The sequence below is a fragment of the Anolis carolinensis genome, chromosome 3 (genome assembly GCF_035594765.1).
Source record: "Anolis carolinensis isolate JA03-04 chromosome 3, rAnoCar3.1.pri, whole genome shotgun sequence".
NCBI classification, from domain to species: domain Eukaryota; kingdom Metazoa; phylum Chordata; class Lepidosauria; order Squamata; family Dactyloidae; genus Anolis; species Anolis carolinensis.
In genome coordinates, this window is record NC_085843.1 from 207,007,227 (window position 1) to 207,034,637 (window position 27,411).

Here is a 27,411-nt window from a genome sequence, read left to right on the forward strand (position 1 = left end):
GGATGTTCCAGAGAAATCGTGTCTATTGCCCTAGTCACCTCCGTGTTCCAGAGAGAGATCAGAGCATCGACAGGATCACCTACCGAGGAGGCGGGAAACTCCCCAAGAGCTGTCAGGAATCCTTCTGGATCCATAAGCCTCCTGGGGCTCCATTTTAGTAGGTCCTCCACCCCTGCAGAGGTTAGGGGGTGCAGTGAGACTAAACCTGATCAGGTGGTGATTGGTGCATGGCAACGGAGCAATAGACAGCTCCCCTACACAGCCACCTTCCTCCCATCCTTGGCAGAAGACCAGGTCCAATGTGTGTCCAGCTCTGTGGGTGGGGCCTGTCCCTAGTTGGGACAGCCCCATGGTTGCCATGGAAGCCATGAAGTCCTGAGCTGCACCTAAAAGGTTGGCTTCAGCATGGACATTGAAGTCCCCCAGCACTATCAGCTGTTGAGATTCTAATGCCAGGCTCGAGACCACCCCGGCTAGCTCAGGTAGAGAGACTGTAGTGCAGCGGGATGGACAGTACACTAACAGAATCCCTAATCTGTCCCGGTCTCCTATCCTCAGGTGGACACATTCAAACATGGTAGACTGCAGGATGGGGCACCTGGTCAGGGGGATGGAATCAGGGGAATAGATCACTGCAATCCCACCTCCCTGCTCTCCAGATCTCGATTGGTGTTGTACGGAGTATCCTGGCGGGCAGAGCTGGGTAAGATTAACCCCTCCCAGCTCGCCCAGCCAAGTCTCTGTAATACATGCCAGCACCCTAACCCAGCACCACCTTTAATCTGGAGAGACCGCCATCCTGGTTACCCAGTTTTACTATGTCAGGTGACCGTTTTAGTGGTACAGTAGAGTCTCACTTATCCAACGTAAACGGGCCGGCAGAACGTTGGATAAGCAAATATGTTGGATAATAAGGAGAGATTAAGGAAAAGCCTATTAAACATTAAATTAGGTTATGATTTTATAATTTAAGCACCAAAACATCATGTTATACAACAAATTTGATAGAAAAAGTAGTTCGATACACAATAATGCTATGTAGTAATTACTGTATTTATGAATTTAGCACCAAAATATCATGATATATTGAAAACAATGACTACAAAAATGCGTTGGATAATCCAGAATGTTGGATGAGCGAGTGTTGGATAAGTGAGACTCTACTGTACTAATGTTCTTCCAAAAACCCTAGGCCGAATTAAATTAGGTCTCCCTTTCCCGTATCTCCCTTTCCTTAATACCACTTCTTCCCTAATACCACTTTGCCACTTAAAGGGGCAAAATGAATACCACCAGACGTTAGGAACAAACTATGGTCAGCAAAGCATCTTCCTGTCCCACTTGTCTATTCCTCAGGCATCTGGGTGTATGTTAACAGATGCAAAAATCTAGACTTGCATACATAATGCTCTGATTGGGCAGAATGAAGTGGAATATTTTGCACCCTTTCTGATAAATGTGAATCCTTTAGCATCTGAATAATCAAGGTGTCAGGCAAAGTAAAACTATGATGAAATGTCATCAGCAGAAGGTGCCAGTTTAATTTGTATTTCTTTCAGTAGAATGGCACCATGCTGACAAGAATATCACAAGAATGAAAATGAATAGCACACAATAAAGTATGATGAGATAAGACCACTGTGAGCCTCTGTGAACAATCAAAGTTATGCCAGTCCATAAGAAAAATTCTAAAACCCATAATCAAGAAATGCCTTTTGTTAAGAGCAACAATCTTTTCCTCGGGTTTGATCAGGATAGGCATTTTTTACCATCGTAAGGAAACATGGGGTGTTTTTACTGGGGCTGGAACTGTGCATGTACATATTCAACAAATTTGTCCACAGAACTCAGAAAATGGAGGCATTTTATCATCAATCTCCTTGCAGTTATTTTGACTCAGAAAGCTGGGAGGGAAACAAGTTAAATCTTATTACTTACTTCTTAAAATATTAGTATCTTACCCTCTTGTAACAGGATTTCAGGGCAGTGTAAAGATAAAATAATAAACTTTTGAACACAATTACAAATGAAATACTGTAAAACAGTTCAAACAGGATAAATACATGGTAAACATGTTAAAGCAGCATAAAAGTCTACAACAGTTAAAAACTTAAGTACATGCACATTGGAAATAAAGCAAACCTTTATTGACTTTCTCACCAAAAAGAGACCTATATTAATACTAATCAAACTTCTAATTGAAAGGTACTCCAGAACTGAGTGCAACAGGTAAAAACATCTCCCACATCCCATGCCACACTGTATTGTCCCTGTGGAACACAGGAGAGCTCCTCTTATAAGCCTCAATATTCAGATAGGTGTATATAGAGGGAAAGATGTTCCTTCATGTATTGAAGTCACAAACTGTTTAAGATTTAAATATAATCACTATCACCTTGTATTCAGAGTCATAGTGAACTGATAGACAATGTAGAAAGCATTAAATACATCTGTATATATTTGGATCCCAAAGAAAAACATTGGAGGCAAATTTCAGGCAAAAATGGGCATGATCAAAAACAATGATGGCAGGGACCTAACAGAAGCTGAAGAGATCGAGAAAAGGTGGCGAGATTATACAGAAGATCCGTATAGGAAAGATAATATCAAGGATAGATTTGATAGTGTGGTGAGTGAATTAGAACCAGATATCCAGAGGAGTGAGGTTGAATGAGCCTTAAGAAGCATTGCTAATAACAAGGTAGCAGGAGATGACAGGTTCTCAGCTGAACTGTTTAAAATCTTGAAAGATGATGCTGCCAAGGTGATGCATGCCATTTGCCAGAAAATATGGAAAACACAAGAATGGCCATCAGATTAGAAAAAATCAATTTATATTCCCATACCAAAAAAGGGAAATGCTCAAACCTTCGTACAGTGGCACTTATTTCATATGCCAGTAAGGTAGACTCCAGCAATACATGGAGCGAGAGTTGCCAAATGCACAAACTGGATTTAGAAAAGGCAGAGGAATGAGAGACCCAATTGCCAATATCCGCTGGATAATGGAGGAAGGTAGGGAGTTTCCGAAAAACATCTATTTCTGTTTTATACTATTCTAAACCCTTTGACTATGTGGATCATAATAAAGTGTGGAAAGTTCTTGGTGATATGGGGATATCAAGTCCCCTTGTCTGTCTCCTGAGGAACGACCAAGTAGCAACAGTAAGAACAGACCACGGAAGAACAGACTGGTTCAAGATTGGAAAGGAGTTTGGCAGGGCTGCATACATTCACCCTACCTATTCAACTTGTATGCAGAATACATCATGCAACGTGCAGGGCTTGATGAATCCAAGGCTGGAGTTAAAATTGCTGGAAGAAACATTAACAACCTTAGATATGCAGATGATACTACTTTGATGGCTGAAAGCGAAGAGGAGCTGAGGAGCCTTATAACCAAGGTGAAAAAAGAAAGCGCAAAAGCTGGGTTGCAGTTAAACATCAAGAAAACCAAGATGGTGGCAACTAGACTGATTGATAACTGACAAATAGAGGGAGAAAATGGGGAAGGCAGTGAAAAACTTTGTATTTCTAGGCACAAAGATTACTACAGACGCAGACTGCAGCCAGGAAATCAGAAGACGTTTACTTCTTGGGAGGAGAGCAATGACCAACCTCGATAAAATAGTGAAGAGTAGAGACCACACTGGCAACGAGGGTCCGCACACCATGGTATTCCCCATAGTAACCTATGGATGCGAGAGATGGATCATAAGGCTGAGCGAAGAAAGATAGAGATTTTTGAACTGTGGTGTTGGAGGAAAATTCTGAGAGTGCCTTGGATGGCAAGAAAATCCAACCAGTCCATACTCTAGGAAATAATGCCCAGCTGCTCACTGGTTCTGATAGGAGAAAATCTACACTATATTTCCCTCTATTACTGCAATGTGTGACTCACACATAATGCATTTGCTAATGCACAGCCCTCCCATAATTTCTGTCATTACATTCCTATATGTTGAAGATGTTTTTATTATGGCTTTGTTTGCTTGCTTATTCAGTGCCCCTGTGCAAATTATTGTGATGTAAAGAAGCTAGGCATTATTATAACTTGTATTGGTGGGAGTGGCTTCAGCAGGCCAAAACAGGTTTGGCAATCTTCCTTTTTGATACTCCCTCTGCTTCCCCCAGGAATGGGAGTAGTAGTTTTGCAAGCAGGAAATGGAAATCCATCTGTCCTCAGTTTACTAACAAATTGTCTAGGCTGACTCAACAACCCCATTAAACAATATTATAAAATACATATCTGTTCAGATGTAAATAATCACACTTTTAAAAAATGTCTGCAAAAAATGCACCTATATGCTACTTCATATAACATGGCTGTAATGTCTGAGACTGCTGTATGATGACAAATTAAAACAGAGCTAGATAGTGTTTCTTCCTTCTATTCTTATTCATCCTGAGAAGGTAATATCTGTTCAAGCCATTCCAATTATCCCCTTCTTTAATTCCTCCACCCAAAAAGGTAATTTGGAGCTGATAAAGCAATTATAAACATCTTTTTCTTCAGCATTTGCCCCACTTGATGGCGGGGTCTGTTTTGCGGTTTGTTGGCGCCATTTCACTTGATCATGCGTCTGGTCAGGGTGTATGCCAGCAGTCTTCAGATCATTGTGCAACGTGTCCAGCCAGCATTGCAATCATAAACATGCTTACTCAAAAATATGCCTCACATAAGATAAATAGTGTTTCCTTCCAAGTAAATGGGTAAGGAAAGCACCCAAAAGAGGCAAGACGAAAGCCTTCAGACAGCACAAATGAAATGACACAGGATAATTTTCCTATCAGTTTTACTTCAGATAAAATATAATGGCGACATGGGGACTCTGGTTGGCAATACAGCAAGAAAGAAAAACTACGAGTTCCATAAGTCCAAAATTGAAGAGAGAAGATGGAGGGATAAGAAGGGATATCCAGGAAAGTTTTCCTGTTTCGTTTCATAATACTACCACCATAAGGGAGTAAAGCTACCCATAAATATAACTGCATTAAACGATCTATTGAGTTATGTTTAGCAGAGATTACAAAGGGATCTGAAATATAAAAGTGAACCTACAAATACTTACCACTTCTTACACAACTGCAATACAACACATTTGTTGCACAGATGTCACCATAATATGTAATCACATAGTAGCAATTATGTTTGGACCAAGTACTGTTACAGCACTGTCTCAGAATTGAAAGAAGCCGGTGCGGATGATACTTAGGTAGTATTCCAGTTGAAGGTTACACTGAGGACTCTAGGAACCCAGAAATGTATGAGAGTAAATTCCCATTTTTGAAAACATAAAAATATAGTTGTGTTGTCGAAGGCTTTAATGGCCGGAATCACGGAGTTGTTTTGAGTTTTCCGGGCTGTATGGCCATGCTAACAGATGCAAAATTCTAGGGGGCTTTGAAGCTGCAAGGGTATTCAGTGCTAATTAAGGTGGTCAGTTGCAACACTCATGCTTGCCTTAGGCAGACAGTACTTTTTTCTGAACATTTCATAGATATATAAACCCCACTTGCCTAGTTTCCAACAGACTTCATATCCTCTGAGGATGCCTGCCGTAGATGCACGCGAAACGTCAGGAGAGAATGCTTCTGGAACATGGCCATACAGCCCAGAAAACTCACAGTAACACAAAAATCAAGCTGTTACTTGGATTTGTTTTCAATATTTAAAGGACCACATAGGCTCCTGCAGATTTTAAAAAGTAAAAAAAAGATCTCAATATTTTATAACTAGAAAAAAAATTCATTTTGAATAGCACTAAATTGAAGGCTAGTAATATCCAAACCAGATGCTGTTATTTTCTCACTCTTTTCCCAGCACCTAACATGTCCCCTGTGTAACAGCAGGCCTAATTAAGAAATGTGGATGTCTTGAAAGTTGCCCTCAAAAGTATGCATAGGCTTGGTTCAAACTAATAGCACACTCTAACATTTCACAGAAAAAAGCAGGGACTTTTGTGGTCAAGTAATGTTAAGAGTATTTTTAAGATGAGAAAAAATTAATAATGCGGAAAGCAAACAAGCAAGCAAAGACTACAGCAGTTTATTTTTGCCTGAATCTACTAGAAAGGCAAGATTCTGCCCAACTTCTTTCACCTCACTGAGTTGGGTGCACGTTAACTTTGCACTCTAAACTTAGTTTGCAATAACCAAAGTCAGCTAAGGACAAAGGCAAAAAGTGAGAGAATAGAGAAACGGAAATTTTAAAAAGTTGGTAAATGGGACTGTCACTGCCAAATCAAGGCAACTGGAAAGTATGTAACTAGAGTATTGCTACATTGGAACAGATTTTTCAAGGGGAGTTTGGTCAACAAAGCACAATATAGCTTATAGAAAAGCAAGATATCAACATTTTGAGAAGAAGTTATTTTGTTGTATTTCATCATATATACTCATTTGCAAGTTGATGGGAAGTTATTTGATACTGTAAGTATGCCAATGCGTAAGAAATCAGAAGTATCTCTGCTTAAAGCACCCCAAGCTGATAACAGTTGCAGCTCCTTGTTTCTCAGTCCATAGTATTGCTTCTTGCTGCTTGCCTCAGTTCACCACTCCTACAAGATCTATTTTAAATGCATTCCAAGAAATACAACTAATGCATACACTACCCTTAACAGTGACCCACAACCACCTTGACAAGCAAAGAAAACTGTTATGAATATGTTCTTAACTCTTGGAGAGTCAAGCCTTTTTAAAAGTATCTCCAATAAAAGATAAGGTAAAGGTTTTCTCCTGACATTGAATCTAGCCATATCTGACTCTGGGGTTTGATGCTCATTTCCATTTCTAAGCCGAATAGTTGGCGTTGTTTGTAGACGCCTCCAAGTTCATGTGGCTGGCATGACTGCATGGAGCACCATTACCTTCCCGCCGAAGCACTACCTATTGATTACAGCACTGCCTACTTACATTTGCATGTTTTTGAACTGCTAGGTTGGCAGAAGCTGGGCCTAACAGCGGGAGCTCACCCCGCTCCTCAGATTTGAACTGCCGACCTTTCGGTCAGCAAGTTCAGCAGCTCAGCGGTTTAACCTGCTGCATCACCGGGGGCCTTATCTGCAATAAAGGAGGCCTATAACAAAAAATATGTAATATATGTGCAATCTTGTCTGATCTGGTATCTTGTTTCTTTCTAGCTAACACAAGAATATTACTTTGTTGTTGTTTATATGTTCAGTCATTTTTTACTCTTCGTGACCTCATGGACCAGCCCATGCCAGAGCTCCCTGTCCGCCATTGCCACCCCCAGCTCCTTCAAGGTCAAGCTAATCACGTCAAGGATGCCATCCATCCATCTTGCCCTTGGTTGGCCTCTCTTCCTTTTTCCTTCCATTTTCCTCAGCATCATTATCTTCTCCAAGCTTTCCTGTCTTCTCATTATGTGGCCAAAGTACTTCATCTTTGTCTCTAATATCCTTCCCTCCAGTGAGAAGTCAGGTATTATTTCTTGGTGTATGGACTGGTTTGATCTTCTTGCGATCCAAGGCACTCTCAGAATTTTCCTCCAACACCACAGTTCAAAAGCGTCTTATCTTCCTTCACTCAGTCTTCTTTTCTCACATCCATAGGTTACTATGGGGAATACCATTGCTTTAACTATGCCGACCTTCATTGCCAGTGTGATGTCTCTACTATTCACTATTTTATCGAGATTGGTTATTGCTCTCAAGAACATTACTGCCCTTGACAAAAATAAAGGGGAGACCATTTTAATGTAAAAGTGATACTGAACTACATTTTAAACTAAAACTCAGTTTCATAACTGAAGTCTGAAAAGAAGAGTAAATTCACTATTAAAATGTGGTACTATAGCTTGGGGCACATACTGAAACAGTTATTTACAGTTTCCAGAATAATACAAATAACATGGCAGAGCACATTGCGCCTTTTTACATATTTAGTATATAACATAAACATTTTCCATCCCTTTTTTACCACCATACTAACATCTATAATTTAAATGCATATATAACTACACAGTAATATTTGAATATTTTAAATAGAATGGGCCCTCAGTATCTGCTGGAGTTTGGTTTCAGAGCCTCCTTAAGAATATCAAAATTTGTTGATGCTGAAGTCCCATTATATACAATAATGTTGGGAAAATGGGGCTTGCATATAAAATGGCAAAATAACAGTTTCTTTCTTCAGTTGTTGTTTTGTGGGGCAAATACTTTCAAGCAGTAGATTATTTAATCTGTGGATAGAGAGGGATGACTAGGGATTTAAAATGCTTATAGTCATCAACCACATAGAAAAGAATAAGCAGGTTAATATGTACATATTCATGCACCCATTGACAATTTGAGGCAAATAGCAATCATATTTACACAGGTTTGCTGACTGAAGTTTATTACTTCAGTCAAATATTAAGATTCATACTGACAATCCCATTGGCATAATTCAAAATCTCCCCCATCCCACATGAATCCTGATTTCTAATAGCTGTATTTATTGGTTTTGCTTTACAGTTTAATAATTAATTATTCATTTTTGTAATTTTAATCATCAATGCCTCAGTTGATGACATGAGGGCTCAATGCTATCCTACTGTTCCTTTCCAATGTCAGAGTGTATTACACCAGTCAAGCTAGTTTGGACTGGCTTTGAGAGAAAGAAAGTTTCATTTATGTCTCTTCTATTTTCTAGCAGTAAAAAACCCCTCCAAATTTCTGCCTTTTTATGACACTCACAATCTGTTACAATAGCCTCATGCTATGTAATAGTCGGATGGGGGTCTTCTCAGTTGATACTCTGTTCCTAATAGAAAAAAATAAACTGTGGCAAACTGCACAGAGTTAATTTTATGTTTAAGTTTCAGCACCATGAACAATTTTATGTCCCTTATTTTTCCATACCATAACAACAGCTACTAAGCAAGAAGCACAACTGCTGAATAACATCAAGGGCAATGAAGCTATAATTCTTAACATTTCACTTCATATTATTGCTTTATGATTATATTTTAATTGGCAATTATCAACAATAGCTTGACAACAGCACACATATATAAAATACAAGTACAATGCCATCATATTTTATCCTGTTCTTTTTCCTCAGGTAGCAATTGAACCATCCTGAATTTTCACAAAACAGCTTTAGGGTAGGTTGAACTGAGAGGTAGTTGAACAGATTTGAAGCCATCTTTAAATTCCAACTATTAGACTATAATAGCTCTTTCCATATTGAATATTCAGCACTACTGATAATAACACTGAAAAACAAGATCCAATAATTACTAAAACATATACTATTTAAAATAAATATGTATTTGATCTGATGGTTGTGTGCCTTCATGTTATTTCCAATGTATGGCAACCCTATCATGAGGGTTTCTTGGCAAGATTTGTTCAGATGGCATTTGCCTTTGCTTTGCCCAAGGTCACCCAGTGGATTTCTATGGAGGAGCAAGAATTGAAATCCTGGCCTCCTGTCATAGGTCTATGCTTAAACTGCTACATTATGCTGGCTCTCATCTGATTACATTTAAATAAAGTCAGCAACTAATCATAGCCAAGATAGTATGATTCTTTAGCTCTTTGCTTTTGCTTGGTAAGCATGATTATTATCTTTAGACTGAAATATATGGACTAATACTTATATCTACGAGGTCCAGGGTAAAGAGGTAATATAATTAAAAATAATGTAAAATATATTTTCTGTGTCGGACATCACCTGCCAACATGACTGAAATTTAATTCTAAGTCACAACTTTACAATTTGTTCTCACCATAATTTTGGAATTGTTCCCTTATAGACATAATCTAAGGTCTTGAGCACTCAAATCAGAAAATGCAAAACTTACTGGAAGGCTAGTATTTCCAGCAGTTCTAAAAAAATCAGTGCAATAGAAGTTAAAGGTAAACTATTGTGGTTACATATTTTTTCCAGATGTAACATTAACTTGAAAGCCAAGAATATCCTGTTAACAACTCAAGAACAGGATCCTTCCAGAAGTAACAATAGTTGCTTGTCCTGCAAGATAACTTCCAAACCAATGACGCTTGATGACGTGAATCTTTTTACATAAACACAGGTAAATAAGGTAATAATTAGCAATGGCGTCTTGACATTATTTCGGCAATGTGCTAGCTATATCATATACAGATTATCTGAGGACTCTTTTCAATTAAGGCCTTGCATTCCCTAAAGCATACATTTTAGAAGGAGCATCAAACAAACCTCTGAACTGAAAAAGACCACCTAGCAAGGACCACCTATTTTCTCTGTGTAAATAATAGCCTAGGATTTTGAAGTGAAATATTTAAGTGTTTCAGATACACATTGTGAATTGCTGATCAAATGGAGGGAGTTATTGATAATAGCTAGATTGTCAAAATAGAGCTTCATTGTGACCAGCATGAACTTCCACTGGTGACCATTAGTAGGATTAGCTGATGGTGATATCATCACCTGTCGTTAGTTATTATTATGATTTTACATTTTCTCAGTCATAGACATAGTTAAAATGTAATACTAGAGCTTGGCAAGCTAATGAGGTCACAAAATGCTATTTTTAGAACTGCCAAATCGGTAACTTCCAGCACCAACTAAGCTGACAACTAGACTAAATCTACATAACCAAAATATTTTCAAATGACACCAAGTTGCAAAATATGTAAAAGAGGGGGTGGGGGGGGCAAATTCTTCATAGGAAAAACAAGAACCCATTTGGAGTTCTTAGTATTCCTGCAGCTCCCACTGTTAGTATTTTTATGATATTGCTGTAGTACAATTATGTTACTACTAGTTCAACTATCATGATTTCCCCCAATAAAGCTCCTATTATAATTTAATAATTATGCCAAGATTTTTGTAGGAAGATCGTAGCGCACACTCCCCCTTTCAAGCACAATGTATTTCAGCTTTTCCAAGATATTCTGTATAAAAACTATGGAGTGAATCATTACACTCTTTAAAGGGAGTTCCATGCTATCAATCTATCATCCCCATGGTGAGAAAACATCTTAAGTAAAGATCACATATCCTTTACATCAGCCATTTGAATTTTGTTTTCCTCAAGAGAACATTAAATGAAAACTAATTTTACAACCATTACTTCATGTTTTCCCTTCTTACACAAAGTATTTTGAGTCTTAAGTATTCTTTTAAAAATATTTGGTTTTCTGTATTGCCGAAGGCTTTCACAGCTGGAATCACTGGCCGTGTTCTAGCAGCATTTTCTCCTGATGTTTTGCCTGCATCTGTGACTGGCATGATCCTCTAAAGATGTCACCCACAAATGCAGGCAAAATATCAGAAGAAAATGCTGCTAGAAAGTACACAACACTCCATTTGGTTTTCTATTTGAACTTCCTTGAACCAGAAATATTAAGGCTTGTACATCATGTAAAGGTCATCATCTATAAGGAACATTATGTAAATTAGCTTGTGCCAGTGGTTTAATTGAGAACAGTCAAATGAAGGGCATATCATAAATTAACCATCTATGGTAATCTATGTATGCTAGATGAATCTAATTGACTGATACAATTTACATGATACAATAACTCAGTACAATCAGGAGAAGAAGAAATGGCCAAAAAAGAACACTCACTCACTCACTCACTTTCTCACTCTCTCTCTCTCTCTCTCCTCTTTCCCCCCTCCTTTTAAAGTCTACAGTGACTGACTGGCATAATCATACTCCTCCTCCAGCACTAGATCACCAATAGGAAATTAGCAGCTCTTCCTTTAAGCAGAATGAAGCAGCAAAATTAAATCTTGACAACATTCTTGTCTTAATGAAAGAAAATATCACTTTCAGAAAGACTACTCTGTACTGATGAATATATTGTACTTTATTTAGCCCTAATAATTGCATTATTATTATTATTATTATTATTATTATTATTATTATTATTTACTATTATTATGCAGATTATGGGTTGTATGTAAAGAAAATCTGTGACCAGTTCAAAATAAACAATAAAAGTAATTTCAGTTTTAAAAAACAGTCTAATTCATGTAAGTGGAAGCAAAAACTTAGAACAACACTTCCCCCTCCAAGCTTTTATCTTCATAATCTGATATGGGATACAAGGACAATATATGCGCCAATTATTCAGTTAAGGCAACATTTAACACCAAGATAAATTCCATTCTGCATTAAAATTTCAGAGCTTCTATTTTCCTGTTTCAGTTGTTGCAACTGATCTGCCTTGACATCTTAGATAACAAAACCAGCCAAGGACACTAGCGCTTTAAATATTTCAGGGCTTATGTAGCTAGTAAATAGGCTCCATTGCAATATGGCTGTGAAGGTCATGTCCTATTGTATCTTTTCTCTAATGTATGAAATATATTTTATTTCTATTGTACACAGGTACTTTCTCTGGACTTAATTTCTTTTTTGCCCTTAAAAATCTTTATTAAAGGCAACTGATCCTCAGGTCAACACACGCCCAAACCTCTTCCCGAATATATTCAAACCCACACCCTACACAGTCCTATGATGACGCTTCAGCAGTTTCAGCATTTTATTTGCAGTCATGTGCCTGATTTTGCAAACAGAATCCTGTTGAACCTCATTTCTCAGCATTAATAAAGTAGAACACTTTAAAGGAGAACAGGTTTGGCCCTTTAATTATCTTCTCTCCATTAACCAGATTCCTCAAGTGTTCTTGCTTTTAGTCAGCCATTTAATTCCAGATTTGAAGACATGACTATATCTAAAATACTCTTACATTTGAGATTTTAACATTATACCGATTAAAATAAAATGCATACAACTTAAGGCATACAGACAGCAGAAAGGTAGAAGAAAGCATATGGGCATTGCCAAACAGCAAATATTGGTTGCCTTTAAAACAATTGTAAAGGGTTAAGAAAGGCTTAGAAACACAATCCAATGAATATGCACTTTGGATTTTAGACACATCTTCGCAATCGTATCTTCCCCTATGAACCGGCGTGAACTCTAAGATCTGCTGGGGAGGCTTTCCTCTCACTTCCACCACACCATCACAAGCATGGTTGGTAGGGACGAGAGAAAGGGACGAGAGAGAGAGAGGGCCTTCTCGGTGGTGGCCCCCAACTCTGGAACTACCTCCCCAAGGACATTAGATTAGCCCCCACTCTGTCTGCCTTCTGCAGGGACTTGAAAACCTGGATGTTCCAATGTGTTTTTGAATGACGGCTTAGTCCCTGATCATGACTGCCCAGCCCTACTTTACTTATAAGGTTTATTCAGCACTTTACTCCCAGCCCTGGCCCTATAGTCCTTGCCCTGCCCTCTTTAATCTGATCATGCCCACTATATTCCAGGTTACTGGTGGTCAATGTTAATTTTGATACATTTTTATGATGTTTTATATTCTGCTGGTTTTAATTGTTTAGTTAGATTGTTTACATTATATTATAGGCTACTATGTTTTTAATTATGTCTTAGCTTTTGTTTGTTTATGCTGGGCTTGGTCCCCATGTAAGATGGTGGAAGAATATAAAAAAAAATTATTATTTTATTATAATATAAACCTTTCTCACCAGAAGGATAGCTTGAAGGATTTCAGGAAAGTGGTCTAACTAATGTAAGATGTAACAGTCGAAGTGACATTTGGTTTAACACATAATTAAATTACAAGATACATACCGAGATATCACCACCACCACCCCCTTACACTCAATGAAAAAAAAAACCATTACCTGAAAAGGCAACAGATTGTTGCCATTATCTGTCCTGAAGGCGTTGTCTTCCATCCAAGATTTGGGGGTTAGGGGAGCAGCCCGTGGGAACTTCGGAGGGGCAATAACATTGCTAGAGAAGGGCTTTTTGAGGGGTGAAATGGGGTTGAGTGGGGAGGGCACTCCGACCCCCACTCCCACCCCAACCCCAACCCCAACCGCCCTTCGTGGGTCCCGTCCAGCTTGCAGCCCAGCCCAAGGGTTGGAAGGTGTGCTCCAGGCTGCATTTTGATGGTTATTCCAGCTGGAAGGGGAAGAAGTGGAGGCTGAAGAGGAGGAAGGTTTGCTGGTCATGATGGGCTGATGGCTATAAGCAGCATTCCTCTGGGCAAACGATGCCTGGTTAGGGCTGACTGGGGATCTCCTTTGCTGTTGCTGGGCTTGCTGCTGCTGTTGCTGCTGCTGCTGATGGTGCTGAGTCTGGGCTGCTAGGCCAATCTGGGGGGAGAAAGTGCCTCCAAAGACAGGGTTGACATGGTGAGGGAAATTCTGGAAAAGCATGGTCCCATTGACCGGCGTAATCCCTTGGAAAAAGCTATCATCCACTGTGTTTGTGGTCCCAGTGGACCAGGTGCTTCCGAAGGAGGGAGACAAGGAAGTGCCTGCTGTGGGTTCCTGCTGAGGCTGGTGGAAACTCAAGCCTGGCAAGATGGGGGGCTCCATCTGCATCTTTTCTTTGCTATTTTGGGCAGGAGCTGCTGAGCCAATGCTAGTCACTGGGCTGCTGTCCTCCGGTTTGGGCGTTTCTGACGTGATGGGGGTTGAAGAGGCTTCTGCTGCGTTTGGATCTTGCTGTTGCCGCTGCTGCTGAGGCTGGGCTTTGCTTTTGTCCATCAGTAAATCATCCTGCATGGTTTGCGCAGCTGAAAAGAGAGGAAGGGAGGAAAAAACAACACAAGGACAAACTGTTAACATTCATAGTCGCTTAAGCTAGAATCCCACTGCTAGTAACACTGCCGCAAGTTACAAGACATGACTAAATAATAATAATGATTTTAAAAAACTTTATTTCTATCCCGCCACCATCTCCCAAAAAGGACTCAAGGCAACTTACAAAGCACTTGTAATGTGATAATACATACAATGTAATAAATACAGATACAAGGTGCAATAATTGTCAGACTACACAGAGAAGCCTTTGAAATCCACAAGCATGTGGACAATTTCAACAGAAAGGAGGAAACCATGAAATCGAACAAAATCTGTCTACCAGTATTAAAAAACCCCTCTAAAATTAGGACAGTTAATAATGAACACCACTCAGAAAACAGGGGAATTCCAGACATGAAACAATCAGGGCCAGCTAACACCTCCCAACAAAGAATTCCCTCAGGCAGGAATAAGCCAGGTCTTGAATCTGCAAGGCTTTTCAATGCTAATCAAGGTGACTGATTGCAACATTCATACTTGCTTCCAACTGACAAGAGTTCTTTCTCCACCCTGGACCTTCCACAGATATATAAGCCTCCCTTGCCTAGTTTCCAATATACCTCTCAACCTCTGAGGATGCCTGCCATAGATGTGAAACATCAGGAGAGAATGCTTCTGAAGCATGGTCATACAGCCCGGAAAACTCACAGCAACCCAAATACAGATACGTCAATATCAAAGGAAAACGTAATTCACACCATCCATACATAATACAATACCACAGTAAAATCAATCAATCCTAAAATACACATCGATAAAATATTATAGTAAGTATAGATATAAAATGAATAACAATAAATGTAACCCTTCCTCCCACCCACCACCCACCCCAGCTCTGAAAGGAGTAAGCTGTCTGAATCAATGCGATTGCTCCCCGCTGCCTCTAAAAATACATTTGAAATCGCTTCACCCTTTCCGATGCCTTGGTTCCCTTCAGTGTAAAGGAAAGATGTGCTTATAGGGCAGCGATATACGGCAATTTCGCCACGTCTCGTTCTCTTACACCGGAACTCAGAGCTCTCGCCCTGCAATGAGAAACTGATTCTGGTTCCTGTTTTTCCCTACACCCTCCTCCTCCTCCCAGTTATTTGCATACGTCAATAAATACTGCTGCGTCCTTCAGCAAGGTTAAAAAGACAGCAGCCTTTCCTCACCCCCACCCCCTTTCCTATGAATAGACTTTTAAAGGAGCCGGATGCCCGTTTGGATTAAAGCAACCTAACAGGTTCAACCAAATCGTGGAAAGCAGTTCAGATTCGCCTCCCTGAACCTGGAATAACCAAAAAAGCCTTTCCTGTAGATTACCGAAGGGGGGGGGGGAGGAAGGGTAGAGTAGAGGGAGGGACATTTTACACAGAGTGTAGTGTGCGGTTGCTCTAAGAAATCCTTTTGTTGTCACATTGTTACAGCCAGTTTTGCCCCTTTATTATGCGTTCCTTTCAGTCGCATTAAATAGGAACATTATAGCTACGGTCAGATACAAAGCCTATTGAGTTAAGCCAACAGTCATCCCTGGGAGGAAACCAGAGTGAATGTAAAGACGCTTACTTCCGAGTAGACATGCCGGATTCGTCCTAAACAGTAAATAGAGCCCAAAACACCATGCCTCCCTCTTGAAACTGGCCAAAGGACCCATTTAAGCATTTAAGTCTGCCATTTCCCCACAAGCATCGTACAGAAGTCCTTTTCAACCGCATACAGATTGCGATGAGAGAAATGTCAGTATCAAATCAGAGGTCGAAGCCAAATAGGAAATCATAAGTAGCAACATTCACCAGCTTGGGTTACTGTGAGTTTTCCGGCAGTATGGCCATGTTCCAGAAGCATTCTCTCCTGAGGTGGTGAGGTTGTTACACCTCACAACCTCTGAGGATGCCTGCCACAGATGTGGGCGAAACGTCAGGAGAGAACGCTTCTGGAACATGGCCATACAGCCCGGAAAACTCCCAGCAACCCAGCGATTCCTGCCATGAAAGCCCTCGACAACACATTCACCAGCCTCCACACCTGCAAGAAAACTATCCCGAAATGATCCGATGGGAAATTGGGCCAAACAAAAGGCACCCTTCTGGTAAAAAGGGCAAACAGTATCGCGTCTTTCTGACAATACACCCTTTTCAAAACCAAATGTTCTATCTACTCCACCCAAAAGGCAAGAACCTTGTAATATCACTGGGCTTTAATTTGCCATTTAACTGCACTGACAAGGTAAACCAGGACGTCAGAACAGCAGCTGCTTTGGGAAGGGCAAGGGAGAGAATAATGAAACAGCTCCCTTCTCAAGACATTCGAGCAATTCCTAAAATGTCAGGTGGAAAGCACTAACAGAAAATGTACCAGCATTAATCCATTACAGGAAGACAATCTAGAAAAATAAGAATAAGATAACTGGTTTCGTTACTGCTCTTTTCTTACGATCCAATAGGTACATATAATACATATCTCGCATGGCGGAGAATGCCTACACCGAGCGTACTGAGCTAAATTCCTAATCCCAGAATGAGTAAACTACCGCATCTGTGGCACGCAGCTCTGCTGCTGCTGCTGGAAGGGGTGCAGGGAAGCCTTTAAAGCAGCACTGCAGTGAGACATAATATTCCAGCCTTTGTGTAGTTTTCCATTAGCTGCACTTTCATCAAAGTCACCACCACGGTAAATAAAGACAACATAAATACAACAGAGAAATAGAACGAGGAACCACCCGGTTCTTTCCCCTCCTCCGGCTTTCTAAACAGACGGTTCAGGAAAAGCTTGATACAAACAATGATCAATATTAACATGAAAGCTATTACTACCGATACAGCAGATCAGCTGTGCTATAATGTGAAACCTTTATGAACTTCATCTTGAGACACTACCTAACATTGCTTTTTACACCAAAGATTTCACTACAAATCCCACCTCTCCCAGTCAAGGTCAAGACCAAACCTTAAGTGAAGGTAGAAAAACTAAACAGAGGGGGAAGAGGGAATCAAATATTATTCTGAAAAAAATAGTAATAGGCAGCGCCTCCTGATTCCCCCACCCCGTTTTCTCCTGGGTGTATGTATTTGTGCCAGTCTAAAGTACACTACAGGAAAACCAATATCCCCCTCTTTTGCATGCAGTAACCCACGTAGCCAAGGCGGAATCGCCGAGAACAGTTACCTTTTGAGTATTCTGTGTTTAAAGATCAATACAAGGAAGGGACAGTGTGTCTATTTCCTTCTTTCGGGGTTTGGTATATGACAAATAGAAATTGCTCTGGCAAGAGCACTTTGACAACTGTAAGCCCAAGGCGCATGCGCGCCCCAATGAATTGTGGGGATTGAAGTATTTTATTGGACAGAGGCAGGCTGGGAGAAGAGAGCTGAAAGCCTCGGTAAACGTTTCAACGAGGGGAAGAAGAGCTGATTACTACAAATATGCAGTTATTAATGGGAGGGAACCGAATCAAGAGGGGTTTTGTTTTTGTTCCTGAGCCATCTTATTTAAAACCTGAAACAAAACGCTGCGGTTAGCTTGATTTCTAGCTATGTGACTGGAATGCAAACAGAATAGCTACCGAAATGAGCAAATGGAAGAGGTGTTCGTGGGCAATACTTCTCTCACTAGAAAAACCAGAAGCAGAAGTAACATGAAAAGAATAGGGATATATGATCCTCCACCACAAAAAGAGGCACAGTTTAACATTTTTCAGGCAACATTTTCCTCTCAAACTAACAGTATGCACATGCAAAATAAAACAAGGTATCAGGAACCTTTCTTGAGACCTCTTTGTGGTTTTTTCCAGAATGCATCCAGGAAAAATATTTTCCACTCCACTGGCCTCCACTTTTTTGTATATATTTTATTTTGATGGCCAAACTTACTGATCTATGCTTTTTAAAAGATTTAAAAGCATTCATGCAGTGGGCATGTTTATTTCCTCTAACCCTTTCTGTATTTTACTATTCATTCATGTCCAATAGAGGCTTCTGGAGTGAACTTTAACATTTCCTGTTATAGGACTGGCACAGTAAGACTAGTCAGTGCAGAAACCCATGGTTTTCCATGGTTTTTTTTTTTTTAGTGCAGTGCAGACATACAACTGCAACATGATTTTGAAAGTCTATTTCTCCAGCCCTCCTTCACCATCCTGCCAGTGCTAATGCTGCTAAACAAACCTTCCAACCAAACAAAGGATGAGGAGGAAAGGGGGACCTAGAGAACTAAAAGACTGTTTAAAAAAGGCTTCATTATCAAAGAGTTAGCTGAGGCAGGCCTGCACTTTAGTATCCAGTCGAGTATTTCAATAAAAAGTAATTAACTTAAAACCACAGTCCAGAGCCCACATATGCCTTGCCTACCCAGTCACTCTGTCTCCTTTTTGTGGGTGTGGCCATGAGAGTTGGCCTATATGTTGTTTTCAGAAACAAAGAATGAGTAGCCATCTTGCCTTGACAAGCTTAAATTCAAACTTATCAATTCCTAGAGTTTGCCTTTCTACATACACTGAACAGGACCAACCACATGCAGATGGATTTATGTATACATATGAGTGCATGTGTGTAGAATACCTTTAAATTTAAAACTCAGTGAGCAATAAACAAAATATTTTCATCTTGTTCTTAATGAGGAATGATTTCATATTCATCTCATCAGATTTTAGTATTAAATATAGAATAGTTTCTCAAACTCTCAAATTACACTAAACAATTTCTCTTATTTTCATCTGATTTGAGGGAGGAAGAATTGGTGGCTAAAGGTATTGAGACACTGGATATATTTGAATACATTTAACTTTGATTTGACAAAATTATTGCTGGGGGGAGTGGCAGCCAGCTAAAGATATATGGACCCAGAAATTAAAGCTATGAGAAAAGACGTTTATTCACATAAAATGTAGTTACTGAATCAGTAATACTACGTAGATCAAAATGACTTACTCTTAATCCTCATAATTACATTTTAAAAGATTTCTTAGACTTGGTGATATATCAACTACACAGCTATCTAGGTCAAAGTATATTATAGATGAAGATATGGTTCTAGAAATTAGCCATGTCCTAAATACCAATGAATAGCTTGCTTCAATTTCCAGAGATGGGAAAAGAAGGAATGGCCTTCTTTTAAATATTAAACGATGTGTGGCTGAATTCTTAATAGGGTGATTAGAGCAGTCAAGTGGGTGACTTTTGTAGGTCAAAGAGTAAAGTTACCTATTTGGAATCCAAAACATTTTAGCTCTTGCATTGTCATCTGAACTGAACAGACAGATACAAATAAGCGAGCCTGGATGATAATAACACATCAATATAATGCATTTGCCAGATGTGATTCTCATACATGATCAATCTTGCAAATTTCTACAATATACAGGAAGCATTAATAATGCCAGAAAAGAGAATGTTTCTGGTAAGGACTTCTCTATAAATATTGGATATTGGAATTCACTGGTTACTAATAGGTTACTTAACATCAGTTGTGTAATAGCAAAGGAATACATTGCCAATCAAATGTAACAAGGGAAAGTTTTACTCCTTTCACAGTGCAACTGTAACATTTATTTTATAGTTACTAAAGTTCAGCTATAAATCCATGGTATTTTTGTTACTTCCAAGCAGCAGATGTTATTGACACCATTTCTTCTCACTCCCAGACTCTTTCATGTCTTTTTGTGAACAGATTTCAGCATTTAACTGGGTTTGTTTCCAGCTCAAGTACAGCCAGCCCTCCTTATCCATGGATTCTACATCCATGGCTTGATAATATTGAGGGCTCACTGTATATGCTAGGTTCAAAGCATCCAAAAGTGAAAAGGATGTGTGAGTTTTCTGCTTGCATAGCCACATGCAGACACACTCTTTTTATATCAGTGTAAAGAAGGCCTAATGATGGTGCTTTTTGTAGCAACTTCCCAAATCTTAAAGACTGAAAAGTAGAAGAACATTGCTGAGTAGGCAGAATAATTGTGGTGTGTGTGTGTATGTGTGTGCAGTCTTGAGATGGCAAATATTTGTATGCAGAGAATGTCTCCCTGTGTAAACTTAATCAATTGGTGAATGGTTAGTAAATTACATTGGTTGACCAGGTTTACTCTAGTAACAGAATATAGCTCATCTATATATATAAAAGAGTGATGGCATCACGGCGATGGACAAAACAACAAATCTACAGCTCCCCCAAACTCTAAAATTGCCAACGCAATCCATCATCCCCGCCTCCAGTAAGATACAACATAATCAAACAAAAAACACAATCACAACACCAAAAAAACACAATAGGCAATCTGCGCATGCGCAGAAACACAGTCCTCCCAACTCTTTCCGCGCGCGCACACACACACAGAACCGTTCCCCTCCCTCCCTCTCTTGCACCTCCTCCACCGCCGAAGCCAGGGACTCTGCAGGAGAAGGCACATCTCCGCCTCACGAGGCTGAGCTCCCCATCCTCGAATCGGGAGTTCTACTCCAAAACACCCGGAGGGCCTAAGCCGACCCTTCCCTGCCCTCACCTCTCGCCTGGAAAACAAAAAGGTCCCTCCCTCGGGACCTTCCTGGTTTTTGGCGCCAACACTGTCATTGCCGCGCCAGGCACTTCTGGGAAAGGGAGTCCTGCCTCTCTCCCTCTGTGTGGAGGGGCAGCCTTTCCCACCCCTTTCTCTTCCTCTCGGGCCTGCAGCGGCGGACGAGCACCACGTTGCCCGCCTTCCTGGCCCGGTTCCCCTCCTCCTCCTCGCCGCTGCTCAGGCCTCCTCCTGTCCTCCGCGGGAAGAACATGGAGGCCGGCATCGGGAAGCGCGGAGGCGGGGAGGAAGCCGCGACGCCCCAGGCCTGCGCCTCCACTGGAGCCCGCTCTTGCCTGGCCTACAACCCACCACCACACCGGCGCCACCTCCGGTAGGAGGGGAAGGGCCGGGATTGAGGGGCAAAGGGGAAGGGCAGACCTCACCCCGCCACGCCTCCCGCCTGGCCCCTGAGCACGTACAGAGCGCCTTCTCCTCTTCTCTTATTTACCCTTTTCCAGGGCCCGGGGGATGGCGCAAACGCCTTCCTTGCAAAATTATAAATATACAGTAGAATCTCACTTATCCAACATAAACATCCCAGCACAACATTGCATAACTGAATATGTTGGATAATAAGAACGGATTCAGGAAATCCCAATTAAACATCAAATTAGGGAATCATTATACAAATTAACCACCAAAACATCATGTTATACAACAAATTTGACAGAAAAAGTATCACAATTTAAAACACTGAATACACAAAAATTGACTACTAAAACGCAGACTACATTGGATAATCCAGAACATTGCATTACCAAATGTTGGATAACTGAGATTCTACTGTAAAATGAAATAATTACTGTGGTGCAGTAATACACAACAATATAATCTCTACAATCACAACACTAAATAAACAACACCACTCTGAAAACGGGAATTCCAGACAGGAAACAATCAGGGCCAGCTAACACCTCCCAACAAAGTATTCCCATCGCCAAAGTCTGGCAAATCCTCTGTTTTCTGAGGGTCACAGACAGTAGAAGCACATAAAATATCACACACAACACCACTCTGAAAACAAGGAAATTCCAGAGAGGAAACAATCACGGCCAGCTAACACCTCCCAACAAAAAATTCACTCAGGGAGGAAACAGCCAGGCTTTAAAGCTACAAGGTCATTACATGCTAATCATTTTTCCTAATTGCAGCATTCATACTTCCCTCCAACAGACAAAAACAATCAAAAATATTGTATATTCACAACCTTTCGAAAATAATACCCCTGATGGTGCAGCGTGTTAAAGCGCTGAGCTGCTAAACTTCTGGACCGAAAGGTTGCAGGTTTGAATTCGAGGAACAGACAGAGCCCCCATTGTTAGCCCCAACTTCTCCCAACCCTAAAGTTCAAAAACATTCAAATGAGAGTAGATGAATAGGTACCACTCCAGCGGAAAGGTTACGGTACTCCATGCAGTCATACCACATGACCTTGGAGGAGTCTACGGACAACGCCAGCTCTTCAAGCTTACAAATAGAGATAACCACTAACCCCCAAAGTCGGACACGACTGGACTTAATGTCAGGGGAAAACGTTTACTCTTTACCTTAACTACCACCAATTCCTCAATACTTTATTTCCCATACCACCAGACTTCGCCACAGCAACGCGTGGCCGGGCACAGCTAGTTATTACCTAAAATTGTTATATGAGCTTCCCTCACCTTTGGACACCTCACTTTTTGATGCCTTACTTTTTCAACACTAGCAAATTATAGGGAAGTTCTATTAATCTGAAATCTGACCCACTCTTTTATCAGTTCTTCTTGCTTACATGGCTTGCTTTAAACTGCTCATTTACTACAGTATACTATACTGCAGGCATAAGCAAACATTTTGGCCTTGGGGCCACATTGTGGGGCAGGGTGGGGCGGGTAGGCAGGGCCAGGTGGGCCAGGAGGGAGCAGGGCAGGGGCCGGGTCATCCTCAGGTTGTCCTCCCAGAATAAGGATGGGGCTGCTCGTCCCATCCTTATGCTGGGAGGAAGGCAGGACATGCAGCAACTGCCCTGATCCTCTTTCTCATCCTCCTCCCCCAATCCTCAGGCTGCCCTCTTGGCAATATGCTGGGAGGAGAGTGAGACAGGCAATGGCTGAGTGTGCTCTGGAGGGCTCTCAGCTGTCACATGCCTTCCTTGAGCCATCCTCCTGGCATAAGGATGGAGTCACTTGCACTGTCTTTATGACAGGAGTAGGGCGAGACGCACAGTAGCCGAGAGCGGTCCAGAGGGCTCAGCTGCTACATGCCTTCTTCCCCCATCTTTTTGATATAAGGACGTGGTGGGCCACTGTGTCCTTATGGCAAGAGGACAGGGAAAATGAGGATATTATCAATTCTGTTATATTTACTCCTGGTAGTACCCGGCTATGCCTAAAAGTTACAAAAACAGTATCACATTCTAGCTAAAAAAGGTAGGACATAAATGGCCTACCAGTGACAAATAAATGAATATGATTTCTTCTAGTAATTTTTGCAGTTTTTTTGTTTTAGACAATGAAACATACCACAGATTAAACAATAGATTAATCCTAAAAGCTTACATTGTTAGAAACAAGAATTCTACATTCAAAGCAAACAACAAACTTTTCCATAAGAGAGCTGTATGAAAGATAGCAACATACCCTGTCCTAGATTTAACAGTATACTCATTAGTTTAAAAAATATTACTCTTGCATCAGATGTTTGGATTACAGCCTTAGTATATGCATTGTTCCGGGGAGAAAAAGGTCAAGATCTCTGATAAGATACTGTTTTAAGTATGCTTTTTCAACGGGGAAGATGACCTTTCATTTATGATGTAATTTAATAGAAAGAGATATGTTCAATAGGCACTGAGAACTATAAGCTTAAACATTGTAGCTAGCTACTGAATAATGCTGCTTTTTCTGGAAGGAGATGACAGAAATGAGACAAGCAACTTGGGGGTATATCTATACCATAGAATTAATGCAAATTTCATACCACCATGGCTCAATGCTGTGGAATCCTGGGAGTTGGTAAGGCTTTGACACTTTGGCAGAGAAGGCTAAAGACCTTGTGAAACTACAACTCCCAGGATTCCACAGCATTGAGCCTGGGCAGTTAAAGTTGTGTCGAACTGCATTAATTCTACAGTGCAGTTGAACCTGAAGATTGTCTAGTTAAGTAAGATTAAATTTGTTAAACATTAATTTCAGAAGCACTACCAGTATGTACAGAATTGAAATGAATACACTTTACCTATAGAAAATCTCCTGTCCTGGAACATATGGCATCATATCTATATAGCTTGATAATTTAATTGGCTATATGCCTGGCCATATATATCTTGTTTGATATACATGAGGTGGTGATATGACAGTACTCTACTACTTCCAGAACTGATGGAACTTCCAGGTTGGTCAGTGTTCTTGAGATTTTAAACTACTTTTATTTTGCACTGTCCTTCATCTCATGTATGGGATAACATGGAAAATGTCTATTTCTAGGCAGGTGGGTGGAAGATTAGTACTGCCTTGCTTTCTTCCCCTGTACTCAAACTATGTAATCTGAAAAGAAGCATTTATTACCAAAAGCCCCTTCACATGAGGGCTGTCATAAAATATTACTCTACTAAAATGCTTTATTGCTTCAGAAATTGGGGTTGAAATAAACTGCCATAATGTAAGGTAATCTTTAAAAGAAGGAGTCACAGGGGTATTGAGCAAGAACCTATTCAATCCTAACTCCGATTTAAAACACTTCTGCTAAGGTTTTTAAATTCTCTTTCAAGATCAGTGATGGCATCTCTCCAAATGAAGAATAATTAATTAATTAATTTAGTTGCCATATTTATATCCTGCCCTTCTCACCCTGAAGGAGACTCAGAGCGGCACACATAGAGACATAATTCGATGTCATACAACACATATCTGGCAAATAAAACATAAACATTAAAACAACCACTAAAAACATTTCAACATTAACATTATTAAAATCACAATCCAATATCGTAGTCCAGGCCATTCCAATTATCATTACACTATTCCACATTCATATATTGCACTAATAATTAACCAAAGGCTTGGTCCCACATCCACGCCATCAGATTTTTCCTAAAGGTCAGGAGGGAGGGGGCTGATCTAATGTCACTGGGGAGGCAGTTCCAAATCTGAGGGGTCACCAGTGAGAAGGCCCTGTCTCTCTTCCCCACCAGTCACACCTGCAAAAGTAATGGGACCGAGAGCTGGGCATCTCCAGACGATCTTAATCTCTGAGATGATTCATAAAGGGAGATATGTTCAGATAGGTAAGCTGGGCTGGAACCGTTTAGGGTTTTATAGGCTAAAGCCAGCACCACTTTGAATTGTGCTCAGTAGCAGACTGGCAGCCAGTGGAGCAGACGTAACAGGGGAGTTGTATGCTCCCTGTACATCGCTCTGGTGAGAAATCTGACTGCCGCCCATTGGACATCTTGAAGCTTCCGAACAGTTTTTAAAGGCAATCCCACGTAGAGCATGTTGCAGTAATCTATTTGGGATGTAACAAGAGTGTGGACTACCGTGGCCAAGTCTGACTTCCCAAGATATGGGCGCAACTGGAAAAGCAATATATTAATATATTTTGCCTTAAAAATACAGTTCTTAAGTTTCATGGCCATGGTTCCTTTCCTTCAAAGAAGTGTAAAGAAGGGAAAATAGGGGCACGTATGTTGAAAGAATGGCCCTTTCCTTGCTCTCCTTTTGGCAGCAGGTAAAAACATGTCTGTTCTGCCAGACTATACAATAATAATAATAATAATAATAATAATAATAATAATAATAATAATAATGGAATTAAAAAGAGAGCAAGCAGAGTACAAATAAATATAGTAATGGAATTCAAAGGAGGGAAAGGGGAGTACAAATCATAAATATAATTCAAATACAAATAATGAATATAATAATGGAATTATGAGGAAGGAAAATGGAGTACAAGTACATATAATAATGGAATTAATAATTATTTATTCATTTATTTAATACATTTATATCCCGCCCTTCTCACCCCGAAGGGGACTCAGAGCGGCTTACAAATTAAATTTACATACAATATTATATTATTAGCATAGCACAATACTGGCAATAATATATCAATATATTGTAATATTATTATTAATATTACATGTAATATATAGTATATAATTAACATTATTATATTGTATTATTAGTATTCTATTGTATTACAAAATATATAATATAATATATACATATATAATAAATAAATAAAATACTGGAATTAAAAGGCAGGAAAGAAGAGTCCAAATAAATATAATGACAATGGAATTAATAATAATAATATAATACTGTAATAATACAAATAATAAATATAATAATGGAATGAAAAGGAGGGAAAGGAGAGTTCAAATAAATAGAATAACAATGGAATAATAAATATAATACCAATGATAAATGTAAGAATACAAATACCAATAATAATGAATATAAGACTGGAATGAAACGGAGGGAAAGTGGAATCCAAGTAAATAGAATGAGAATAGAATCAAAAAACGAGAAAGCAGAGTACCAATATATAACAACAGCAATATCTAACAGGGACGCTTCACCCTCACCTCCTACTTGACTGCATGGAGAGTGCCAAAGAAGGGCTCCCTCTGAAGCCCCCGCCCTCCTCCCCCGCCCCTGACGCCAGTAACGACAAGGCGAGGAACGAGGGAGGAACGAACTACCCCCTTCCCTTCCCCCCTCCCCCAAATTGACAGCGGCCTTTCAGGGGGCTGACCTTTCCCTCAGCGCGCGTGGCCATCTCGCCGCCTCCTCCCATAAAGACACATAAACAAAGCCGCCTCGCGCAGAGCAGAGCGGGAGGGGAGGAGAGGGGGGGGGGTTGGCGGGTGAGCGAAACAGCCCAACGGTGAAGCGCGAGAGCAGGAGGAGGAGGAGGGGAGAGGGGATTTAAATCCCCTCAGGGCACGCTCGCGACGGGAACTCCATTTCCCATAGTGCCTCGGGGGGCGGTACCTCGCTTGAGTGAGTGAGTGAGGAGAAGTCGGAACCCGAGGCGCCACGGGGAGTCCGTCCCTCTGTGAGGTAAGCGCCGGCGCATGCGCAGTGGCTCCCTCGCAGGCCCTGCGTCCGCCTCCTCCTCTATTATTTTCGAGGAGTCCCGCGCTCACCTTGCGTCTCCTTCTTGCGTCGGTGGTTGGGGCCTTGTCCTCCCCCCTCCCTCAGGATGTCGGAACAGACGGGCTTGGTGATGCCGCAGAGCCTGGACAGGTAATAAAGTGAAGGGGAGAGGCGGCTTTG

At 40.5% G+C, this 27,411-nt stretch overlaps 2 protein-coding genes across 11 annotated transcripts in view; one reads left to right on the forward strand and one right to left on the reverse strand.

Annotated features, from left to right (window-relative positions):
• The window catches only part of cpeb3 (cytoplasmic polyadenylation element binding protein 3), a 113,774-nt gene extending 86,508 nt beyond the window's left edge, over positions 1–27,266 (reverse strand). For 3 of the 8 annotated variants that reach the window (XM_016995911.2, XM_062976144.1, XM_008116772.3), the window contains exons 1-2: positions 27,127–27,266; positions 13,651–14,552 (exon numbers count right to left, since the gene is read on the reverse strand). In XM_016995911.2, coding sequence (XP_016851400.2) covers positions 13,651–14,552; positions 27,127–27,211 — 987 coding nt within the window. In that variant the 5' untranslated portion in view covers positions 27,212–27,266. The other 5 variants (XM_016995912.2, XM_008116770.3, XM_008116769.3 and 2 more) reach the window with 5 other exon arrangements.
• The window catches only part of marchf5 (membrane associated ring-CH-type finger 5), a 45,809-nt gene continuing 45,578 nt past the window's right edge, over positions 27,181–27,411 (forward strand). For 2 of the 3 annotated variants that reach the window (XM_003224735.3, XM_008116768.2), the window contains exon 1: positions 27,250–27,381. In XM_003224735.3, the coding sequence (XP_003224783.1) occupies positions 27,338–27,381 (44 nt within the window). In that variant the 5' untranslated portion in view covers positions 27,250–27,337. Of the gene's footprint in view, positions 27,196–27,249; positions 27,382–27,411 lie in introns of those variants that run through there. The other variant, XM_062976146.1, reaches the window with a different exon arrangement.